The following is a 22,448-nucleotide window of genomic DNA, read 5'->3' as shown; positions in this document are numbered from 1 at the left end:
CCCGACAGCCAATCTCACATTGAATGCATGTTCTAGGAGATAGAGAAGCGACATACGAGTTCAATTGACTTCAAGTATGAAGGGCTTAGGTCAAATCTAAACAGGTCATGAACTTTACAGGCGGTAGATATTGATAGGGTTGGTAGGGTGGGCGTTCTACTGCGCGACTCAAGCATTCCGGTCATTATCAATCTGCATGCCAGTGTAGAAATGCGTGACGGAGGAATGTGGCGAATATATCGCGCCTTGCACCCACGACGAACAGGGCTTCGATCCTCTGTTTCCGTCAACCACGTGTCCAATGACAGGTGCTGACGGCCTGACAGGTTATTGACCCTATCCACTCGAGCACACGCTTGTGGATACTATGCTGTATGTCAGACACGCAGCGGGCACCAAGTTCAGATATTTGAATATGCGAAGGACTTCGCGAGTCTAATGGAATGCAGCTAGTGCTTACTGATTACTGTCAGCTACAAGCCAAGTGATGTTATGCTGTCTCTGCTTTTCGCGGTTCCAAGATACTTTGCTGCCTATTCCAATCTACGGCTTCTTCCTGGTCCTAGTTTAACCAAACCGAGCACCTCAGCTGTAAAAGGATGGACTTCGAAAGATTCATCTGATGCACAACTCCAAGAGTGTGTACTTCTTGTAGAGGGTCCGAGCATCCAACATTCGCCACAGCACCACCGCATTCTTCTCTGTCTCACGAGATGCTTTTGCATTCCGCACAGATTAGAAAGCTCGTGGTTTGACCCATTCGAGTCCAGTGGCCCCGCGACTACATAATTCGGGAATTGTTTCCTCTACAACGGACGCCACCTAGTGGCAGCAACCTAGGTTCCTAGGTATTTCGCGCTCTATACTTGCACCCACAGACCTCATCTCGTTTATCATAGATAATGGTGCTCGGAACACCCTTTCAGACACCTGCCAAAAGAAAAGAGCAATGTGCGAACAAGAAGCCCTCGCTAGGAATACGCGTCCCGGTAATCTGCGTTTCATTTCCCCAGTGTCTCTGAATCTCTCCAACCCATGCTTTTTCCATGTTTTCCCTGCGGCCGGGTATCTCTCCCCGTCCTAACTTTGCCAATTAGGGGCAGAGGGCAGATGCACGACGACCGACTGATTCACAAAAGCGGCCATCTCGTGACTCGTTGACTCGACAAGTGAAACGGATCAAGTCGAGCCCCCGGGAAATTCAAACACCTCGGCGGCAACCAGCAGTCCCGAAAATTGACGAAAGGCAGCTGTCTAGAGAGCAAGACCCTCGCGATCTTCAATCCCGTTGTCCAGCCCCAAGAGAACGGTCTGGGGTACATCTACAAGACGACACTTCGCCCTGTGCTCGTGCAGCTGGGAAGAAGGACGTTTTCCGACGCCGCGGACTGGTGTCAAAGGCGAGGAAGAAACTCGGTCAAGCACAGCTGGGAATGAAAGGAATGACTGGACTTCCTCAAGAGCTGCCGGGGAAATTGAAAGAGAGCCGCGAATGTGCTGGGTGAACTCTGAAGGCGATCTGTTGCTGCATGTTCGTATTAGGAACCGTTTATACAATATTGCGGGTAGTTTCTTTTTCTAATTTTAGTGGCCATTGACATCTCCTGAGCAGAGGCAGCTAGGGTAGGACAGCAAAGAGAGCAAGGATAGTTGACTGGTTCATTGAAGTGACATCCTTGAGGATTATGTTTAGCATGTAAAGCTCAATAGAGCAAGCTGTCTGGAGAATCGATATGGCCGCAGGATTGTGACTTAAGCACCTGTCGATTTATCCATCCCAGATCCCCATTGTACAAGCTTGTCGATCTCAACTGGTTGTCCAGTTGATGAATTCAAATGCAGCAAGCTCCATCGTGACTGAGAGGGGAAGACAATGGTTGAAGTAGCTTGATTCCTATCCTATCTACTTCCTCTTAGAACTGTACAGCTGTGAGTGCTTTCGTGCCACCGCAAATCCAACAAACTATGGAATGGCCGCGATCTAGGTCACACGCACGCCCAAGCATTCTCATCGGTGTACTTGCCAGGTCCCACGTATCGATTGCGCTTGGGATATTTGCAGTGCCTGCGGCGATACTCTATTTTACCGTCGCTGGACTTCTTGGATCCACGCACATACTCGGGTGCAATGCCTTTTTCTACCCATTGCACGATGGCCATCAGCACGTTGTCTTGCGCGTCATCGCCTGCATATGCGTAAGATCCCTGGCCGATGGAACTAGCGCCCGCCCCCATCGAACAATGGCCCATTCCACTAATGGGGAAGAAGCGATAGAACTGGTCCAGCTGCGAGGGACTCAGCCCCATGGTATCGGCAACGTGCTTGTAGTATGCCTTGGAGCTATCTGAAGTGATGATCGGATCTTCTAAGCCGTGGTAGTGCAAGACCTTGCCGCCTGCCTTTTGGAAACCGGAGATATCTCCGTCGAAGGTAGAGATCTGGAAGGGATCTTGCGCATCGGCTGCCGCTGCGTCAGCAAGCGTCCAGGTAGAGTGGTCCCAGTTGCTGTTGTTGTAGACGACATATTTGAGCCAGTCGTCCGAGTACTGGAAGCCGTTTCCGCTGTAGTAGATAAACGACGCGCCGAGTTCAGCGCCGGGCTGCATGCGAGGGTACAGCCATTTGCCGTCCAGGCCATACATGGGAGAGAAAACCTCGTTGACGGTATTGGCCTGCACGCCCGTCAGGCAAGCGGTGGTGTTCGCTGCCGTAGAATTGCAAATGAGGGTTTCGACGATGGGCTGGCAGAGATCGGTATCCTCGATGATACCGTCGACCGCGCCATCGAGAGCATCGCATTGACGGATTATCTCATTGTGGATCACGGACCACTGCGCGCTTGTCACAAATGTTTCCGAACCTGGTGGCCCGGTGACCTTCAGGAATCGAGCTCCCCAGCTGCACAGGTTGATAAAGTTGAAGGCCGGCGCACCAGCCACCACGCCGTCAAAGTCCTCTGGGAATCTTTGGACAGACTTCCATCCTTGCCGGCCGCCCGTCGAGCAGCCCATATAGTATGAAGTCTTGTATCCTTGGGGATAGAACAGCTTGGTCAGTTCTTTACCCACCACTGTCCCTGTGTGCAGAGCTCGGTAGGCAAAGTCCTCGATGACTTCGGGGTTGTTCAGGAAGTATTGGCCAGTGTCACCAAAGTGACCATTATTGGTCCCGATCGTTGCGAACCCGTATTGACTGGCATAAACCATGTCCCGATAATCCACGCCTGATGTCTGATCAGTAAACGTGACCGAGATGGGAGAGCGTCACGAACAGCCATTCAACCCTCCATTTCCTGTACTCAAGAACCTTCCAGTGTAATTGCTCGGTAGCCAGGCCTCCATAAAGAACTGGCTCTTGCTCGAAGTGGTCACGTTCAGTGCAACCTGACAGAATTCAATCTTGCTGATCGAGGAGCTGGAGGCTCCGCCGCAGATAGGCGGGTTATAGGCCATGGAGATGTTGGATCCAATAGGAACATAAGTGGTTGAGTGCACATGCACATTGTCAAGGTGGATTTTCTTGTGAAATTGTTGACAACGAGACTCGAAGCTGGCAGAGTTGCCTGCTGCAGCGGCCGAGGCCAACCCGATCAGATGAAAAAACCACTGCATCATTACAGAAGCAATGACAAATGCAGAGGGTATAATTGCTCACCGGCAGGATTCTGTGATCAACAAGATTACTTTTGCATATTTATAGTCCTTTTCCATCCCTAAACCCCTGCTCCACTTCCCCGCATTCACATATTACGAGGGTACATGGATGCGTCCGCTCCGCACCCTCAGTGGTGGGAAATCCGGAGATTAAAAAAGACATCCTCTCCATCGGCAGATCATCAGTATCTCCTGCCGCTGTGCCTAGGCTTTCTGTCTCGGGGCAGGATTCAATGCCGTGCCATGCAGCCGATCCGACAGTCGGTGTTTCTGACACCCTAATTAGGCGGGTCTTTATCTGTAACATGCATCATTCGGAGTTTAGCAAGCTTTCACGGTAATCTTGTTCCTTTTTGCCTAATTGCAAAGTGGAGAAATTGTGGTCCTGGCGCAGCGTCTATCAGTTCAACAGCTGGTTTGACTTTAAAGGCCCCTATATTGAGTCTCTTTTTTACATTCCAGCTATTCAATACTTCAGTAAGAATATGATCGAATTACAGCAGCTAACTCAATTAGTCAGGGAAAACAACCTATGCCTTCTTATCCTTTTGCGTTTTGTGCACCCACAAATAAACAAAAGGATAGATCGTCTCTGGAATGAGAGTGGTAATAATAATCCCAATGCTCCAGGGTGTCCAGACATACCCCCAGTTCTGGGGGATATTAAAGTATCGCCAGAGGAAGACGCCATAGGCAGTAAAGCAGCCCAAGTACCGCGTGAGCCTTATCATTAGCAGTGATCTGTTGACGTCGTACAGTGAACATACCATATCTCTAGCGAGTGCCCCTTTGTGCTATAATCCTTCCACAACTGATATAGACATATCCACCCAATGGGAAGCTGCAGAATGATTCCAGTCCAATACGCAGTGACCTGCTGCCGCTCATCAGGATATCTCTGAGTTAATAGCAAGAGCAATGTAATTCCCCCAAGGCAACCCAGGATCATATTCCGACGGATGACTCGTCGCTCCCCCGGGGTATGAACCTTCCGAAGCGCAACAATCGCAAAGCTCAGATCGAGCTCAAACCAAGCCAGAAAGGCCAGCTTCTCAAAGTGAGTAGATGTAGTTGTGAAGGCGTAGAAGATCTCATACGCCATTGTCAAGCAGCTGTCCGGTGTCAATCGTTGTACGTCAATGCATGGGAGTGGACGTACAGAAATCGGATACTTCCCCAGCGAGCACCCGGGTAGGTCTTATCGGCATAGGTTCGTATCATGCAGAATATGTAGCAGAGCGCATAGAGCACACCGCAGCTGATGATGAGGCCATCCTGGACAAATAGGTAACTCTCGGGTGGCTTCTGTCGTTGGTCGGCGGGTTGGACAATGAGATGCGGAACCTTTCGTGCCAGCTCGAAATTAGACATGATTGACCTTGTCTGATTCCGAAATCTAAACAGAGAAAACGTGGTTTATAAAGACATTGTGGAAATTGACTTGATTTATCTTTGGTGATCGGATGCCCGGAGTATGGATGACATCAGCTGCCCTCTGGGCGGGGCTTCGACTTAGTATGCATCTGGTGATGTCAATACCCTCATAAATACTAATCTGGCCATAGGCAGTCAGATTATGCTAGGCTGATAAGAAGAGTCTATATACATGGGAACATTTGTGGCAGCGCCTGCCTTGACCTGTTGACTGTATCCGCCACAGCACAGCGCCACTGTCCAGCTCCTTGAAGATGAATTAAGGGATCGGAGTAAGACAGGGGTTTTTGTTCGCAAGTCCTCTGTATCAATATTTCTATCATCTATGCCCATGCCCCAACAAGGCTCATGCAGAAAGCGCCCATGAAAACTAGTAGACATGCAAAAACACGTTTCCGGCCCCTGAGAACACGCCAGCTTTCGTCACTGAGAAAGTCTTCCGACATCAATTCGACGAGAGAGGCAAAGATGAGAAGGCCAGAGGATATGGCGTTCATGGTGCCCACCAGGAGCAGTCCTACTTCTGAATCTGGGCTGTAGAGGGTATGTGTTGCGAGGCCTATTGCCTGGCCGATCGGGGTTCTGAAGAGGATCAGTATTCTAAGCAATTTGAAGAAAGACAAGATCAGAGAACTTACGTGCATCCGTAAGCCAAGGACATAAGCCATGGCTGGATGGCTTTCTCCGGCCAGTCGAGGGCAGCGATGCGAGAACCCAATGCGAGACCCTCGAATGTTTCTATGCGATGTTAGCTGGATCTAAAACAAGGACTCAGAGGGGAACATACGATGGAATACGATGGCAATCAACAGGATAACAAACTCGCTGCCTACCGACACACTGAGTGACATGCCTATGAATACACTGTGAAAAAGGATTCCCATTTCCAACAGGAAAACCTGCATGACGGCTTTTTTGTGTTTTTGCTCTGGAGTGAGGGCGAGATCGTCGCTCCGTTCCACGTCCTCAACCGGCTGTACTTTGCTTTCCTGAAACGTTCGCATGCCTTCAGGCGCAGAAGCAATCCGTATGATGCGGTCGGATTCTTCACCCATGCGGTTGATAGTCCGACTCACGCTAGATTGCCTTCCAATCAATGGGCCGAGGTCCCGCAAGTGCGATTGACTTTCGACCCTAGTACAGATCGGTCGTTTGACCTCATCTGGGCATTCTGAATCTTTGGCAATAGGGACGCGGGAGTTGCAGACGCTATTTTCGGACCGAGACACCTTCTGCTCAGAGACTTTGAGCCCACCACGGCACACATGTCGTGCGGGGCTGAAGACCATTTCGACCACAGTCACTAGAAAAATGCCTGCCAGGGCAATGGCTCCTGGCATGGCGGGGTAGTCTGTAGTCCAAAAGTCTGACAAGCAGGGATTATTGAGGGAAGTAAATGCAGTCGGAAGCAGATGAACAAATGCGGTGGCAATGAGGACGCCCGTTCCGAAATGGCTGACAGTAAAGAGGGCTGATGGCGGGATGCGTAGACGAGGGAACCATGTTGCCAATACGGGAAACGCGCAGGCCAAGGTAGAGACGCTCAAGATGATAAAAAGAGCGCCTACGTGGAGAGGGGTGTTATATTCGCTGTTCTTGACGCCTCGTTGGGCGCATGTGGATCGTTTGATGAGTTTTGCTTGCGAGTTGCCTGGGATCCGTGATCATTATTATCAGGACAGTCCGAAGAGGGGACACTGTCACCTACCTGCTGTATCAGAAACCGAGACGGTAGAGCTGAAGCGTCTTCCCAGGCTCTCATGGGAGATGAGCGCAGAGGTCAAGAGGACTGATAGCAGCCACCAGGCCCAGCTCTTGATCTTTTCAAGTGATGATCGATCAAAATGGCAGATACGATGGATTTGACTAGAGATATTGTTGTTTTGAAAGTAGGTGGGGCGTCCTTTTTAGATGTCAACAAAGATGCATGATCTAGTCTGTCATTGGCAACATACCTGACGGTGTCAGTGACGCCCCAAGAGACTTCAACTGATCCTCAATTGGAGTATTTCGTCGTTCAGGCATAGTGTGGGTGTCGTCCCAGCTAGTCAACGAGACAGCAGCCAGCCCAGAGCCCGACCTGTACGCACGGGCATTGGTGATGCCGTTGAAGTCTTGGCGGGTGGTCAAATCCGGCGCCAGCGAAGGGGGATTCTGATTCCATTCGCAGTGTAGAAGAGTGTCGTCTGTTCGGGAGGGGCAGTTCATGTTTGTAACCCGTCTAAGCCTTCTTCACGGTCGAGTACCAATGGATAGCGATGGAATTGAAGAGGAACCACGAGAATCCTGACAAGGCAGAAGTGTGAAGAACGGCCATCTTAATACGTAATATAATCGGAAGGGATTCTTTCTTGGCTCCATCACGAAACGGCTTGGCATCGGGAATCGAATTCGCCATCAGATCAGATGGGGCTGATCCCATATCAAGTCCTGCGTTCTGAAACTCTCTCAACTATTTTTCAAAGCCAGGGTACCCTGCGCCATTCCATTCAGTTGGAGATGATAGATCTCAGTTAAAACCTGGCCCAATGTGTTGTCGTGCACCCATTTGTTCTTCTTCTGCTCCCACCCGAGGGTTCTTGGCGTCCCACTCCGGTTTCTTCCTTAACATCCCCACAGTTCTCGTGTTGTGCGCGTGTGATGATGCCTAATATTTAAATACCGACTGTTTGGTTGTCTGTCTGTGGATGTGAGCATGTTATCTTAGAATAGGACACTGCTTATGGCCCGCTGCATCTTCCTAGTCAACCACTCTAAGTTTAATAAATCATTTAATAGGTGTCGAATCAGCTAACGGTGATTAGCAATCAAAGGGCTGGTTGGTGCATGCGATATTCATTCAGTCATATTCGGAATCCTATTCCATTGTTAACCCATGAGGCTATGAGCGATTTAAATGGCTGTTGACAAGCATCTGGAATGATTCTCCAATGACATCTGGCATTCCCGACTGCATTCATGCCCTTGTCATGTCAATACCTGCCAAGCTACACAAGCTATCTGAACCAAGATGCAGTATCACGGCCAGTGCCTCGTTGACACAGCAGCCACCGGGAAACTCCTCTACGCCAATGTTGGCCTCAGTTTCTGGGCCGGAGTTGATTCCCAGACCGGTGAGATCATTGACCGCCATCATCCACTCCACGGACAATCCGTCCACGGTCGCATATTGGCCATTCCATCCAGCAGAGGATCATGTACGGGCAGCATTGTGATGATAGAGCTCTTGTTGAATAAAAGCGCCCCCGCCGGTCTCATCTTCCAAGAGCCAGAGCAGATCATCACACTAGGGGTCATCGTTGCCAAGACACTCCTCGACCTCTCCATTCCGGTACTTGTGCTCAACCCAGACGAATTCCAATCGCTAAAGGAACATAAATACGCTGCAATTGCAGGGCCAACCCTCCACACCGGAGACCACCCTCTCCCACCACCGACCTACGAAGCACCTTCGTCGCCCCCATCAAAGGCCCTGCACCTGTCCGAAAGCGACCAAGCAATGCTCCATGGCGCCCGAGGAGCGGCCGTCCAAAAAGCAATGGAGATCCTCCTGAGCTTCGCCCAGATCCAAGGCGCAACGAGGCTCATCGACATCTCCCGCGCCCACATCGACGCCTGCATTTACACCGGCCCCGCCAGTCTGCGGATCCCGCAGACCTTCCTGTCTCTGGGCGCTCGCGTCGCCATTCCGACCACGCTCAATGCCATCTCCATTGACCGGCGCCGCTGGAGGGAGATCGGCATCAAAGAAGAACTGGCAGTCCCTGCCGACCAGCTGGCGGAAACCTACCTGGCCATGGGCGCGCGACCTGTCTTTACCTGTGCACCGTACCTGCTGGAGGCTGCCCCAACGGCAGGGCAGGATATCGGCTGGGCCGAGTCCAATGCGGTGGTCTTTGCGAATAGTGTGCTTGGCGCGCGAACGCAAAAGTATCCTGATCTGATCGACGTGTGTATTGCGTTGACGGGGAGGGCTCCCTTGGCGGGGGGCCATGCGGATGAAGGCCGGACGCCGTCGGTGGTGGTCGAAGTCGCGGATTTGCCGAAGATGGATGACGCAGTATGGCCGCTGTTAGGATACCAAATTGGTCGGCTGGCTGGTGGAGATATACCCTTGATTGTCGGGTTGGAGCACACACAGCCTCGCATTGCCGACCTTAAAGCGTTTGGGGCTGCTTTTGCGACCACGGCATCCGCCTCAATGTTCCATATACAAGGTGTGACTCCGGAAGCGACCAAGTTCGAGGGGATAGGACAATCAGCGAAGCGGCAGGTCGTGCACGAATCCGACCTCTTGCGGACATGGGAAGACCTAAATACCGCTAAAGACTCGTCCATTGGTCTGGTGTCTTTGGGGAATCCGCACTTCTCGCTGGAAGAATTCGAATCGCTCTCTCGCCTGTGCACCGATCGCAGCAAGGATCCCTCGGTGCAGATGATGATAACAACCGGTCGGGAGACCTACGAGCTCGCGGTTAGCAAGGGTTATATTCAAACACTGGAAGCATTTGGTGCAACCATCATTACTGATACCTGCTGGTGCATGATCCGAGAGCCGGTAATACCTCCAGAGACCATCAATCTCATGACGAATTCAGCCAAATATGCGCATTATGCTCCAGGAATGGTGCAGCGAGGAGTGCATTTTGGAAATCTAGCGCAGTGTGTGGTGGCCAGCTGCACGGGCTATTTTGACGGAGGGCCATCATGGAAGCAAGACCGTACAGCATGACCTGTGATATACATCAAGAAGGGACCCCGTGCCTGGCTACACTGCGTTCCACGGTCCACGAAGCGGGTACCTGTTAAATGCAGTCACCGTGCGAGGATAGTTTGTATACTTGATGACGGAAGAATTACCACCACACAGACCTAACGGCCCATCGCTTTACTACAGATATTCGAAATGTAAATCGGATGTACACATGCATCAAATAAGTCAACATAATCATCAAAATTCACTCATTTACACTCTCGTTTCTACCCTCGATATGCGCCCCGGTTCAGTTCTCGTAACCATCACAGCTACCTTGTTCGCATGCCAAGTTACGGCAAAGAATGTCCCCTCAGCTCTCAAAGCCTTCTACAACAAGGCCAGAAGCGGGGGCGACTGCACCGGTGCCGACGCTCTCCAAACGGGCTTCTACAACACCGAACGGAGCGGCGGTCAGACAACCTACTGCACCAAATACCTCCCCACAGGCAAGGGCTTCTACCTCAAGGGTCCTGGGTCCGACCTGGCCAACATGGACATCGACTGCGACGGAGAGCAGAGCAGCGGCGACGGACGCTGCAAATCGTCAACGGACACACAAGGCCAGACACGGTGGGGTTTGAGGCACCCGGAGAAGTACGGAGTCGGGGATCTCAACGCGAATATCCACCCGTATGTCGTCCTGGGGAACGAGGGCAGCTACTGTCCGACGTTTGACCCGCGCACGGTTGGCGTCGAGCCCCTGAGCATTGTGGCCGTCGTGTGCGGCGACGAGCTCGTCTACGGGGTTTGGGGCGACACCAACGGGGACGACAACGAGCATCCCATGGTTGGGGAAGCCAGTCTGGCGCTGGCGACCGCGTGCTATGGCCCGAGTATCAGCGGTAACAGCGGCCACGATGAGGCCGATGTGCTGTACATTGCTTTTGCGGGCAAGGAGGCTGTGCCTACCGGCGCCAGGTGGGAGGCAGACAGCTACGAGGCGTTCGAGGAGAGCATTACTGCCCAGGGGGATAAGTTGGTCGCAAAATCATTTGGCGACAAGTCAACAACGGCCAGTGGGTCTGATCCTCAACACACGACTTCATCGAGCAACGCCGACAACGACAGCGACAACGACGATGAGGGCTGGAAACAAAATCACAAGTCCGGTGGCTGGCGAAACACAATACCACGACTTTGCTACATCACTTTGATTGTCTTGATCGCCCTCGTCTGATTTGTCCATTCGTACATTTCGGAAATCTGCAGCGGCATATACGCTGTTTTTGCCTTGCTGGAATTGAACAAATGGAGGGGCATTTTGTAATCACTGACGATCTTACTGCAAATATGACTTTCACATGTCAGTCATGTCAGCCTTGGATTAGATGATTTGGCTTGCCTGCCATGTTTTTTGCTACTAATCAATAATGTGTCCACTAATCAATGATGTATTCGACATTCGTCAGTCTCCACATACATCACCGCGCTATCCGGGCTCGCCGAAGCAAGATAACGGCCAGTATCTCTATGATATAATGCAGTACAGCAATATTTAAATAGACCGAAATTCTACCAAAGTCCTCATGTATATCCTTTCCATCAGAAAATAACCGTATATAGACGACCAAAATGGGCATCGATTTTACCGTGTACAAAGGCTCCTCCGACGGCTCCATCAAAAAAGCCACCACCCACCGCGATGACCTCCAAGGCGACTCCGTCCTCGTGCGCATCACCCACTCCGGCGTCTGCTTTACAGATGTGCACTACATGAAGGCCGACATGGCGCTCGGCCACGAAGGCGCAGGGGTGGTCGAGGCAACCGGCCCGGACGCCAAGAACCTGAAGAAAGGCGACCGGGTCGGCTGGGGCTACGAGCACGACAGCTGCGGCCATTGCAGGCAGTGTCTGACGGGCTGGGAGACCTTCTGTCCCGAGCGCAAAATGTACGGAGATGCCGATCATGATCAGGGCTCGTTTGCGACGCACGCCGTCTGGCGCGAGGCCTTCCTCTTCAAGATCCCCGATGCGATCAGCAGCCAGGACGCGGCGCCGCTGATGTGCGGCGGCTCGACGGTGTGGAATGCCCTGACAGTCGCCGAGGTGAAGCCCACGTCGCGGGTAGGGATCGTGGGGATCGGGGGCCTTGGCCATCTGGCCATCCAGTTCGCGGCCAAGATGGGCTGCGAGGTGGTTGTGTTCTCCGGCAGCGACAACAAGAAGGACGAGGCGATGAAGCTGGGCGCGTCAGAGTTTCATGCGACCAAGGGCGCCAAGGAGCTCAAGGTCAGCAAGCCGCTGGACAACCTGATCATCACAATGAGCTCTCAACCCGACTGGAAGCTGTACCTGAATGTTCTGGCGCCGGGGGCGGTCATCTCCCCTCTGACGGTGGACCAAGAGGATCTGAAAATCCCATACATGCCTCTGCTGGTCAATGGGATCCGTATTCAGGGCGGTATAGTTGCGGCTCGCCAGTCGCATCGAGACATGCTCAAGTTCGCGGCACACCACGGCATCAAGCCCATCATCATGACGTACCCGATGAGCGTGGAAGGAATCCAGGATTGTCTGAAAACACTGGAAGATGGCAAGATGAGATATCGTGGGGTTTTGATTGCAGATAAGCAGTAATATAGCAATAACATTATGATAGTGAATATAGTCCTAGCAATTTGTCTCGCATTCCATTTTGAAGACTGTTTGTTGTTTGTAAGGGACGATCCCGTGGATACAAGGGAATGGCAGCTTTGGCTTTAAGCAGATCCTCGACAAGGGCCTTTATTATTGGGTGGTCATCACGTATCGTTAACACCGATAAGGTCGCCGGCACTGGTCGCTTTGTTCTTCTTTTTCTTCCCCCTTTTGCTTTTTCGACCTATCGAAGTTTAGAATTTCCTTTTTGCTTTTTATTATTATTTGTTAGCGTATTGGCATATGGTTTTTATTGAGATAATTAATTGAGCCGTCAAGATGGGAACCGATGCTTCAATGCTCAGTCCAGATTTTGAAAGTATATTTCACGGAAACCTTAAGAGAGGCAGTTGCCCACGTTAAACCATCATGTCGTCCTTTCCTTCTATCCTTCGTCAAGTACATTGTTTGATGTCCTCATGGATTAAGCAATACTGATCAGCGCAAACTGGAACTAATGCAATGCGCATTCCAGCTTCGTGCGACGTCAATGTCTATAACAAGACAAGCATGTTGAAAGAACACCGTGGAACCGTAGTCACAGTTAGCACTACCCACATTGCTGATCTCGTAAACCAAGAGAATGTCGGGCAGTTTCTCCAGTCTCTGATCAAGGGTCCATAGCATAGCGACAGAAACGATAAGATTCCCCAGAAAATTCTCCTGTCTCAGAAGCTCTACAGCGCTGCACTGTTCATTATTAGTTTCTGAATTTTGAATCTAATTTTGCGGGTACTCAAGTTGGTTTCTGCCTATCAATGGCGTCATAATATTGACGGTGATCAGAGGCAGAACTTGGCCATCCATTGAACATCCTTTGGACGATGAACAGCTTGAGCGGCAAAAAGGCACCAATAGGGATGAGACGTTACGCACGCACTGCGAAATGGCGCCGGAGGATTGGGGCCGCTCTAGATCCCGCTGGAGTCGATAGGATGCGGCCAACTCTGCTATTGGCCTTGGGAAGGCGCCACTTCAACGTTATTGCTGAGTGGCACGCGTCCTGCGGGGCCCGCGGGGCCATAGGACAATCAGACCTGCCTGGTTCCTGTCCTTAAAAAGCGCCGAGAGAGCGTCAACTCCGACTCTGCGGTCGTTGATAGCTATATCTCCCAGTGACCGCATTGCGCTGATGCCGCCTTTTCAGCCTTGGACCCGTCTTCCATCGCGACGGATTTACCTCCTCTCCCCTGTCATCGGGTTTTTCCTGGTTTACTTTCTCTTCTTCTTTGACACGACCACGTTCACTCCACAAATCGCTGTCACTTCGATCTCGTCACAACAAGAAGAAAACGGATGTCCCCCACTCCCAGGCATTGAGGACGTCCAGGTTATCCTGAAAACAGGCATTACAGAAGCACTGGAGAAAGTGCCGGTTCACTTCCAAACAACCCTTCGATGCATTCCCAATTACGTGCTCTTCTCGGACTTTGAGGAGGAAATCAACGGGACCCACGTGCACGATGTACTTCGCAGCGTCAACGAGACCATCAAACGTACCAACCCGGACTTTGATCTCTACAACCGTATACATGAACACGGGCGCAGCGGACTCTCGCCGGCCGACCTCAGCCGCGTCCCCAACACCGCATTCGGAATGCCCGACAACCCCGGCTGGAAGCTGGATAAATGGAAGTTCCTCCCCATGATCAACGAGACACTTCGGGTCCGCGACGATGCCAAATGGTACGTCTTCATGGAGGCCGACACATACTATATCTGGTCGAATCTCCTGCAGTGGCTGGCGAAACTCGATCCGAACAAACCCTACTACCTGGGTAATCCGACGCAGATTGGCCCTATCATCTTCGCTCATGGCGGGTCGGGATTTATACTGTCGCGCGAAGCCATGCATCGAGCATCGGAACTGCGAGCTCAAGACATTGACGGATGGGACCGATATACCGAGGAGCAGTGGGCCGGTGACTGCGTGCTGGGGAAGCTACTCCACGACGCTGGAGCCCCCTTGGTGTGGTCGTGGCCCTTGCTGCAGTCAAATACTCCCGCGGAATTTGATCACTTTTCCGAGGCTTACTCGAAAAAGCCATGGTGTTACCCTCCGGTTGCGTATCACCATGTGACGGCGGAGGATATCCAAGAGCTAGCAAAGTTCGACCAGTGGTTCTTACGTAACGTAAGTTTACCGTTGATTGTCTTGCGGAAACTACTAACGGGAAAAGAATTCTGTCATATTGCACAGCGACGTGTTTCGTCATCTCATCCGCCCACAGCTCCAGCCTCTACAACCCGGCTGGGATAACCTCTCCGAAGAGGAGCAAGTCAATGGCGAGGCTAGCTGTAGGGAGTTGTGCGAGAGCAAACATGAATGTCTCCAGTATTCTTATGTGTCCGGGAAGTGTCGCACTTCCAATACGGTTAAGCTCGGAGTCCAGAAGACTGGAGTTTCCTCTGGGTGGATAACCGAACGGATTGACGCCATTGTCAAAAAGCTGGGCACTTGCAGGACACCGCAATGGATCTTCCCCTAGCTCGATGAGGCTAATTTGTACATAACCAGATTCTTGTCAGGCTGGCCCTGATCATTCTATCATGTCCTTACTACTCTTCTGCATTTTATGATACATACGAAACAAGGCTCAATTCGAAGCCATAAATTCATTCGCTCTCCTGGAGGCAACCAGTCTTTCAAACTTTTCCTAATGACCGATAGATATCCTGTGGCTTCGGCATATCGGCTTCGGCATATCATGCGGACGCGGACTTCAGAATCCTCCCATTTGTCGCAACAGTCGTAGCCGTATGCCTTAGAAACGGTGTCTCCCCTCCACCAGGCGCACCACAGCCGATCGAGAACGGGCCATGGGTTTGAGACTACTGCCCCATATAGGTGCAGCATAGTCGGCGACGTGTTCATAAACACCGTGCTCATCATATCTATATCGAGTGGTCTCTGCACAACGCACGCGGACAGGCTCAGGTGACTCGAGTGTTTGACAGAATGCGAACCCTTGATTGTTTGCCATGCGGTGGCCATCTCCGCCTACGTACGTCAGCCCTTTGCTGCACCCCACCTGTGCAACCCTAGGGTAATTTGCGTCATGGTAGAGTTGGATTTAGGACCTAGGACCCAGCTTTGATCCGCTGCAGATAGGATGGAAGATGATTGGTGCCATGTGTGTCGCGGTTCACTGATCAGTGAGTGCATTAGATCCACGATACAGGCAAGGGGAGACAGGGCTCCATCGCGTTGATTCATTTTGGTGGCCCGTCAGGCACTGTAGGCCGAGATACATAATATTACATTTCAGCAAGCACGTGTCTTACTAGCAAGTCTATGAGGATGGTTACACTTGAGAATGCAGGGGAGCTGACTGGTAAATAGCATTTCTTAGATAGAGCCTAAGAGCGAGTATCGTGTGCGTGTAGCCAAAGAAGCTAGTATACTTGTTTCTACGGTCCTCATTAAGCCGGAGTGGACAATTATCTGACACTCATGATGGACTACGACCTACTACGACCTACTACGACCTACTACGACCTACACGAAGAGCGAAAAAGAGTTCGGTTGATTGACAGATTTCAAATCCCAATTAAGAGAGGAAACGTACAAGACTCCCGACAAGAATTCAAATGGGTATAGCCTCCTGCTTAAACTCCTAAACTCCCAACACAGTCCTCCAATGGCAGGCACCAGTAAAAAACCCTTTGCTTGTAAAACCTCTGGAGTAATGGATTTCTCTCGAGAGGAAACCAAGCAAAAGGAAAAAGGTATGCCTGCCTGTTCGGTTCGATTTGAGAGGTCAGTCCGATGTCGTTCTGATAGGTCGTTGCTGTCGAAAATAAAACCGCAGTCTGTCGTATGAATCGGGGCCAATTTAAGTTCATGAGGTAACCAGTTTCCCGATGCGAGTATTCGCGCGATTTGGTACAAAGAGGTAGGCGGTTGCCGCTCTCGTGAAGAGTATTAACCTCAATAGAGGCGAGAAGGGGAGATCGAGGGCTTGAACCGAGTACCAGGTACGGATGTGATTCTTCTGTCCATAATGTGGCGGAAGAACCGGCGGAAGTACGAGTACACCTCGTTCGTCTTTGCACCACTGTCCGGTCGCAGGAGGGTTCGATGGAATGAGATCTATTGAATGTTGGTGTGCTGTTGATGCTGATGCTCGGGGATCGGGTGTCGTACCATGTCGTTGTCGTCGATCTCGAGGAAGTAGAAGTCTTTTCCGTTGGTCGCGACGCCGTAGACCGAGATGAGCCGTTTGTTTTCACTCTTTCGAGTGTTATGGCAGAGTGCTACAATGCGTTAGCCACTTCCCTTTAGATAGTTGTGTATGGAACTTACCCATGAATGAGATGCACTGCCAGAGGATGGTCGCCGGCCACGGATTGACGCAGATGACAACACCAATGCCATTGCCAGGCTCCGCGGCGTTGTTCACAACAAAATCAAGCTCTCCTTCAATCGGGAATCTGACGCCCAGAGCCTCGACCTCTTGTTCAAATCCTCTACACCGAGGAATGGAAAGGACTGCTGAAGAGCCTTTGGTGGGATTCTGTTTGCGATAGTTCAGTTCCTCCACGTAGCAGTGATTTAGGATTGCTCTGATTCGTTTGCAGGAGGTTTCGTGGTCGAGGTACAGTGGGTCGTTCTTTTCTAATATAGCTAGGTTGCGTACTGATGATAGTCGGTCTCCGAATTTTGCTGATGATAATGAAGGCGTGCGTGCTTGTGCTTACCGAGGCTGATGGGGATGGGGGCATTTTCGCGTTGCTCTAGGGTCCACACTCCATGTGGATTTGGGTGACGAGACAGGCCGAATAATGGATAGAGCGTATGGGAGAGAAACCCTTCCATGATCTCATCCGGAGTTGGGTCCCTCTGTCGTAGAGGAGGCGAAGGAGGCAAGGGCCCCTTTCGCCCAACAAAGGGCCAGTCGGGGTTCCTCTCCGTTCTCTGAAGGCGGTGTTTCTGTATGTGAGATCAATGACCACGCCTGTGAGGGCGATGTTGCTGTTGATGGTGTTGCTGCGAGTGAGGTCGTGGTTGACCATGTTTTTGATGGTATGTTTGTGTTGGCGAGGTCTGTGAGGATCATGTTCATGGTGGTGAGTTTGCCGATGACTATATTTTTGACATCAACGTCGCTGGTGATCTTATTTCTGAGGGCACTATTGTTGTTGTGAAGGTCTTTGATCACCATGTCGTCGAGGGTCGTGTCGTTGATGAAAATGTGTCTGATCGTCATGTTGTTTGTCGCTGTCGTTGTCGTTGTTCGTCGATGTTTGTCGCTGTTGTCGGATGGATGCATCGAGCAGGAATGCAGAGCTGGAAGGCGGGGTTCTTATAGTGCTGGCTGTTGACTCTGGGTATGTGCTCATTTTCGTCTCGTAACCACGGGAGGATCTGTCTTTTGCTGGCTGAAGATCTAAAAATAAGACATTGCAGAGTTTTCCAGCAGTAACCACCAAACCATTTAGTCGAGAATGATGCAAGTATGAGCGTATAGGCTCATGAGAATGTTGTTCGAGAAAGAGTTGTTCGAGAGAGGTTGTTTAGACGCAGAGGTCTCGTCGTCGGTCATTTCGATGATGAGTTCAAAAATGCCTGTCTGATATCCCTCCTGATGTCAGGTTTGTACCAGGTAGGCTTAGCATATTGTTGCTCAAGCAGCACTGATCTACACTATTTTTGTCCTACAGCAAAATATGCTCGTACGACTAGAAAGTTTTTCTTGTACAAGAACACGTCTTGATGTTATCATAACCTCGTTCGACTGGTCTAGGCGACAGTAGACTGGAGTATCTTCCAGTCTGCCATGACAAGAAAACTGAGACGAGGGCCAGAGATATAAAGAGTTACGATACTAGATGCTGCTAATGTTGGAAACTACCAAACATTGGCTGAATTCTCCACACTTTAAAGTTATCACGTATCTCCGTTCTCCCCGCATATACATACATGGTCCAACCTTATCCTGCCAAGCACCAAAAGCCTCTTGCAACACCTCCATAGCCTGCAGCTTGGAGGGTATCTAGCTTGATACACTGTTTTCACCTCATCGCCTGGCGAATAGCTGCGAGAAATTCCACATGATTGTAGACGGGCGGCCACTCTGGCACTCGAAGCCACGGACGTTGCAACCCATTGCTAGATGTCGGACCGCGCTCAGCTTGCCGCTTGGGAGGATTAATGTTAGCTTGAAACCTCGGAGCGTAAGCCAAGTCGCCCTAGTGGAGAGGTCTAAGCTTAAATCATCGCAGTGTTTAGCAGTTTCAATAAAAAGTAGGAGGTGAAAAAGAAGCTATATCCTTCTCAGAAGGAGGGCCACGTAACCTGTGAGGGCCACGTCAGCATCATCAGCTCTGTAAGGAGCCCAGAGAGTAAATAATTCCAACTCCAGTATCGACAAAATGGCTCGCACTATTCAGCACTATTTCTCGTCCTTACAGAGTGGGCACCTCTGTTACTGACTATTGTGACTTTGGCACCATCCGTTGATCTACAGAGAGCGCTAGAACCTCAAGCAATTAGGGCGCTACGTACACTCCTAGAGAACGATGCATCAGGCAATATCCAATTCAAAAGCCATGATATAAACCGGTTCTCCATATGGACAGATTAGAGAGATCACGCTAACTAGCCAAATCCAAGGTATAAGAATGAGGTTGTCTCCCATGTGTATGAACCAGACAGGGTTCGAACAGACCAGCCTCGATTCATTACGTTTAGTTATCTATGGACGATGGAATGACATGATCATGTTCTACTGTGTAGCTTATTGGCTTACCGATCGGAGTCATGACATCAGTTATCTCTAACGAAAACGAGGAGGCTGCCTTACCCCTTCCCCCTAACGCATATATCGCTGTTGGTACATTGTGATAATACTCTTGCGAATATCCTCTCCGTGAAGGCATCGTCTGTATTATTCAACCATTCCGATGGATCGTGAAGATATCTCCCACTGGTTTTCAAACCAGGGATCAACTCAACCATCTCTTATCGAGGCTTTTAGCGAGTACCTATCTGTTCAAGACGCGGTCCGAATCTTTAAACAGTTCCATTCCAATAATTGGATTCCCAATGGTCAAGTCCTCTGGAGCGGCATTCCTCGCAGAACGGCCCAAGAATGGGCTGACAAGCACCATCTACAGACTCTAACCACAGCTATGGGCCTGCTAATGGATGAAAACCATCCGGACTGCCCAAAATGGAAGAAGACACCTCGACAATGGAGTAGATACATCCATGGCGCTTCCGCAATCTTTGCTTGGCATATAGCTCAGGGTGAAAAAGTCACGGTGCTTTCACCTCCTCCACCAGAACGGTTCCACCCCTCGGGCCTCTCAAGCTACCAAGTGATAGAAGAACCCATTATTAAAGGTCTGATCTGTCAAAGCGCTGTGCACCAAATTCTGATGGCCCATCCAACGGTGACCGAAAGCGAAGATTTCCTATACGAGGCATGGCCTGAAGACCAAAGCTCCCTTTGGCTTGCAAGATTCGGATCAAGAGACACCAAAATAAAGTGGAGGGATACAGGGCACGGTGCAGATAAACTACGATTGAAGCAGATTAAGGCTATCAAGAAGTTCAAAGAAGCAGTAAAAGCATGGGCAGAGGCACAAAAACCAGCCGCAAGAAAGCTCGAAGCTGAAAGGAAGGCTCAGGTGAAGGCACAAGAAAAGACTAAACAGAAGCGTAAGGAAGAGCAGAAAGCACAAGCAAAGGCGCAAGAGCTCAAAGCTGAAAGGGAAAGGAAAGCCAAGGCAAAGGAAAAAGAGGTAGCCACACAAAAGCTCAAGCAGGAAGAGAAAGAACAAGCAAAGGTGCAAAAGGCGGCTGCTCAAAATCTCAAAGCTGAAAGGAAGGCTCAGGTAAAGGCACAAGAGAAGATTAGACAGAAGCGCAAGGAAGAGCAGAAAGCACAAGCAAAGGCACAAGAGCTTGAAGTTAAAAGGAAGGCTCAGGTGAAGGCACAAGAAAAGAYTAAACAGAAGCGYAAGGAAGAGCAGAAAGCACAAGCAAAGGCGCAAGAGCTCAAAGCTGAAAGGGAAAGGAAAGCCAAGGCAAAGGAAAAAGAGGTAGCCACACAAAAGCTCAAGCAGGAACAGAAAGAACAAGCAAAGGTGCAAAAGGCGGCTGCTCAAAAGCTCAAGGCACAAAAGGAAGCCCAAGCGAACAAGAACAAGGCCAGAAAAACAGTAGAGGCAACAAAGAAGGCGAAGGCGAAGATACAAGAGTGGGCTAGCGGGAAAACATGAGCAAGCGCATCAAACAGCTAGAGCTTATCCGCAGTGATGCACGATGCAACCAAAGGAACTCATTGTCTGCCATTCAAATACTCCAATGCCACTTCATGCTAGCCTCTGGAAGAAGCCAAACAAAACTTTCTTAGGAACATACTGAGGATATCTTGGATCGAGGTTGTGCTGGATACTCAGAGACAACAACTGTCCTGACCACACCCATTATAGAGCTGTGGGACAATGGCGAGTCCAACATTACCGTCTCTTTTGATGTGATGAGCGCTGAGTATGCATCCAAATATACCAGCAGCACAGACATTCGTCTGGCCTCTTTTTCGTGCCTGCGCAATTTTTTCCCCACTGGATCACTATACTTGGAGATGTAGTCAAACACTGTAGATACAAGAGATGTCACTTGATGTTTCAAAATCTGCGTTTATTTCTGATCACTAAGAAGGGAACTGGCTATACTCTCTACAGGCCAACCCGTCTTTTGCCCCCAAATCCTCATCTCATCTATAATTTCGCTTATTTTCCGGGCATCTTTTAGCCAGGGCCCACCTATTATTATAAGCATATGTCACACCGAGAAAGGAATGCAGAAGTCTTACAGAAAGCTATAGGCCCAAAGGAATTAACCCAAACAGGCGCAGATTTACTCGACAGCGCCAAAGCGCATACAATTGTGGCGTGGTGTACTAGTTTGCTTTCCAGGCTGTGGATCCTTTCGATGTGCTGCAGAGTGTTGATCGATGACGGACAAGGTTCCGCAAGCCATAGGATTATCATTGCTGTGTGATAGTATTGTAGGCCGGCAGCTGCTACTATCAGTAAATCAAGGAGGTTACGAATGTAGGAGGGATCCGTACCGTGCCACCCTGAGGTCGTCCACATACTCGGAAAGCTGCTATTGGGGAGCAGATGCGGTGTAAGGATGGGGTCAAATGATGAAGAGAGCGATGTCCTCCAATGCTCGAGCTGATCTCTCAGATCATTCCACTCGGATTGGCCCAAGGGAACAGCATCACGTAGAAGACACCTGTTGAGGACTCTGCCTAGGAGGTAAGTGATGCGGTTTGCGAGGTCGTCATCGCATTCAGTCCTCGTAGGCAGAGGCTCATCCGGGAGCTGAATCATGAGGCTGCGTTTTTCTATGAGTGCGACCGTGATATCCTCTCTCAGGTAATTCCAGAAACCGGCACCCAACAATCCGGACTCTATCTCGATCGGATGGCTCGCCAGCAACGAATAGGACCCTTGAAGGTGGTTCTGGCAGGTAACATTTTCTAAAATCAACCAAGACTAGAGCATCAGCTGGTAGATATGCATCCTACGGTATTGACCATACTTACGCGAGATAATTTCATACGACCGAAGAAGACATATTGCAGCCAATGTCTCGCCAGTTCGAAACTCCTCAGGGTGCTTCATGAGAGCCAAGAGTCTTCTCACACTCTCGAGATGATATGCATCGGCTAGATTCTTGAGGGGAGTTGATCCGGACGATGATGAGCTCTGGCTGGCTGCCGCGAAGGCCAGTACTGCACTGAGGAGTAAGGCATTATTTCTTGCGAGGATAGGAACTATATCCGTAAAATGACGTTTTCGATCATTCAGATCGTACCAACCAGCTAGATTATCGATATAAAATCGAAATATGTGAGCTACTCGTGGATCTTCCAATGCTTCCGTAGGGTCGCCAGTTGAGACATATTCGTCGCTTCGGGATATCAAGGCATCTAGACTGGCTTGA

At 50.4% G+C, this 22,448-nt stretch overlaps 9 protein-coding genes across 9 annotated transcripts; 5 read left to right on the top strand and 4 right to left on the bottom strand.

Annotated features, from left to right (window-relative positions):
• Nucleotides 1-1,986: 1,986 nt before the first annotated feature.
• Nucleotides 1,987-3,612, bottom strand: faeB-1 (putative feruloyl esterase; the record flags this gene model as incomplete). The annotated part of the gene is made up of 2 exons (XM_043290249.1): nt 1,987-3,224; nt 3,273-3,612. 2 exons carry the CDS (start codon nt 3,610-3,612, stop codon nt 1,987-1,989), a joined length of 1,578 nt encoding a protein of 525 aa, XP_043146184.1.
• A 572-nt stretch (nt 3,613-4,184) lies between these two features.
• On the bottom strand, nt 4,185-5,025 carry Aud_005319 (uncharacterized protein; the record flags this gene model as incomplete). Its single annotated transcript, XM_043290248.1, has 3 exons — nt 4,185-4,377; nt 4,422-4,766; nt 4,814-5,025. The coding sequence occupies 3 exons, from the start codon at nt 5,023-5,025 to the stop codon at nt 4,185-4,187; spliced, it is 750 nt and encodes a 249-aa protein (XP_043146183.1).
• Nucleotides 5,026-5,411: 386 nt separating this feature from the next.
• On the bottom strand, nt 5,412-7,296 carry zrfD (putative plasma membrane zinc ion transporter; the record flags this gene model as incomplete). Its single annotated transcript, XM_043290247.1, has 5 exons — nt 5,412-5,670; nt 5,727-5,826; nt 5,876-6,739; nt 6,797-6,991; nt 7,044-7,296. 5 exons carry the CDS (start codon nt 7,294-7,296, stop codon nt 5,412-5,414), a joined length of 1,671 nt encoding a protein of 556 aa, XP_043146182.1.
• An 802-nt stretch (nt 7,297-8,098) lies between these two features.
• Aud_005317 (uncharacterized protein) lies at nt 8,099-9,820 on the top strand (the record flags this gene model as incomplete). Its single annotated transcript, XM_043290246.1, has 1 exon — nt 8,099-9,820. The coding sequence occupies one exon, from the start codon at nt 8,099-8,101 to the stop codon at nt 9,818-9,820; it is 1,722 nt and encodes a 573-aa protein (XP_043146181.1).
• A 259-nt stretch (nt 9,821-10,079) lies between these two features.
• Nucleotides 10,080-11,021, top strand: Aud_005316 (glycoside hydrolase family 75 protein; the record flags this gene model as incomplete). Its single annotated transcript, XM_043290245.1, has 1 exon — nt 10,080-11,021. The coding sequence occupies one exon, from the start codon at nt 10,080-10,082 to the stop codon at nt 11,019-11,021; it is 942 nt and encodes a 313-aa protein (XP_043146180.1).
• Nucleotides 11,022-11,416: 395 nt separating this feature from the next.
• Nucleotides 11,417-12,421, top strand: Aud_005315 (NAD(P)-dependent alcohol dehydrogenase; the record flags this gene model as incomplete). Its single annotated transcript, XM_043290244.1, has 1 exon — nt 11,417-12,421. One exon carries the CDS (start codon nt 11,417-11,419, stop codon nt 12,419-12,421), a length of 1,005 nt encoding a protein of 334 aa, XP_043146179.1.
• Nucleotides 12,422-13,613: 1,192 nt separating this feature from the next.
• Aud_005314 (glycosyltransferase family 31 protein) lies at nt 13,614-14,970 on the top strand (the record flags this gene model as incomplete). The annotated part of the gene is made up of 2 exons (XM_043290243.1): nt 13,614-14,615; nt 14,662-14,970. 2 exons carry the CDS (start codon nt 13,614-13,616, stop codon nt 14,968-14,970), a joined length of 1,311 nt encoding a protein of 436 aa, XP_043146178.1.
• Nucleotides 14,971-16,412: 1,442 nt separating this feature from the next.
• On the bottom strand, nt 16,413-17,206 carry Aud_005313 (uncharacterized protein; the record flags this gene model as incomplete). Its single annotated transcript, XM_043290242.1, has 4 exons — nt 16,413-16,574; nt 16,629-16,738; nt 16,788-17,094; nt 17,183-17,206. The coding sequence occupies 4 exons, from the start codon at nt 17,204-17,206 to the stop codon at nt 16,413-16,415; spliced, it is 603 nt and encodes a 200-aa protein (XP_043146177.1).
• Nucleotides 17,207-19,615: 2,409 nt separating this feature from the next.
• Aud_005312 (actin-like protein 10) lies at nt 19,616-20,710 on the top strand (the record flags this gene model as incomplete). Its single annotated transcript, XM_043290241.1, has 1 exon — nt 19,616-20,710. The coding sequence occupies one exon, from the start codon at nt 19,616-19,618 to the stop codon at nt 20,708-20,710; it is 1,095 nt and encodes a 364-aa protein (XP_043146176.1).
• Nucleotides 20,711-22,448: the final 1,738 nt, after the last annotated feature.

This window comes from Aspergillus udagawae (assembly GCF_001078395.1).
Source record: "Aspergillus udagawae IFM 46973 DNA, scaffold_3, whole genome shotgun sequence".
In the NCBI taxonomy this organism is placed as follows: Eukaryota; Fungi; Ascomycota; class Eurotiomycetes; order Eurotiales; family Aspergillaceae; genus Aspergillus; species Aspergillus udagawae.
The sequence above is the reverse complement of the archived record's forward strand: the minus strand, read 5'-3'. Positions and strand labels throughout refer to the sequence as shown.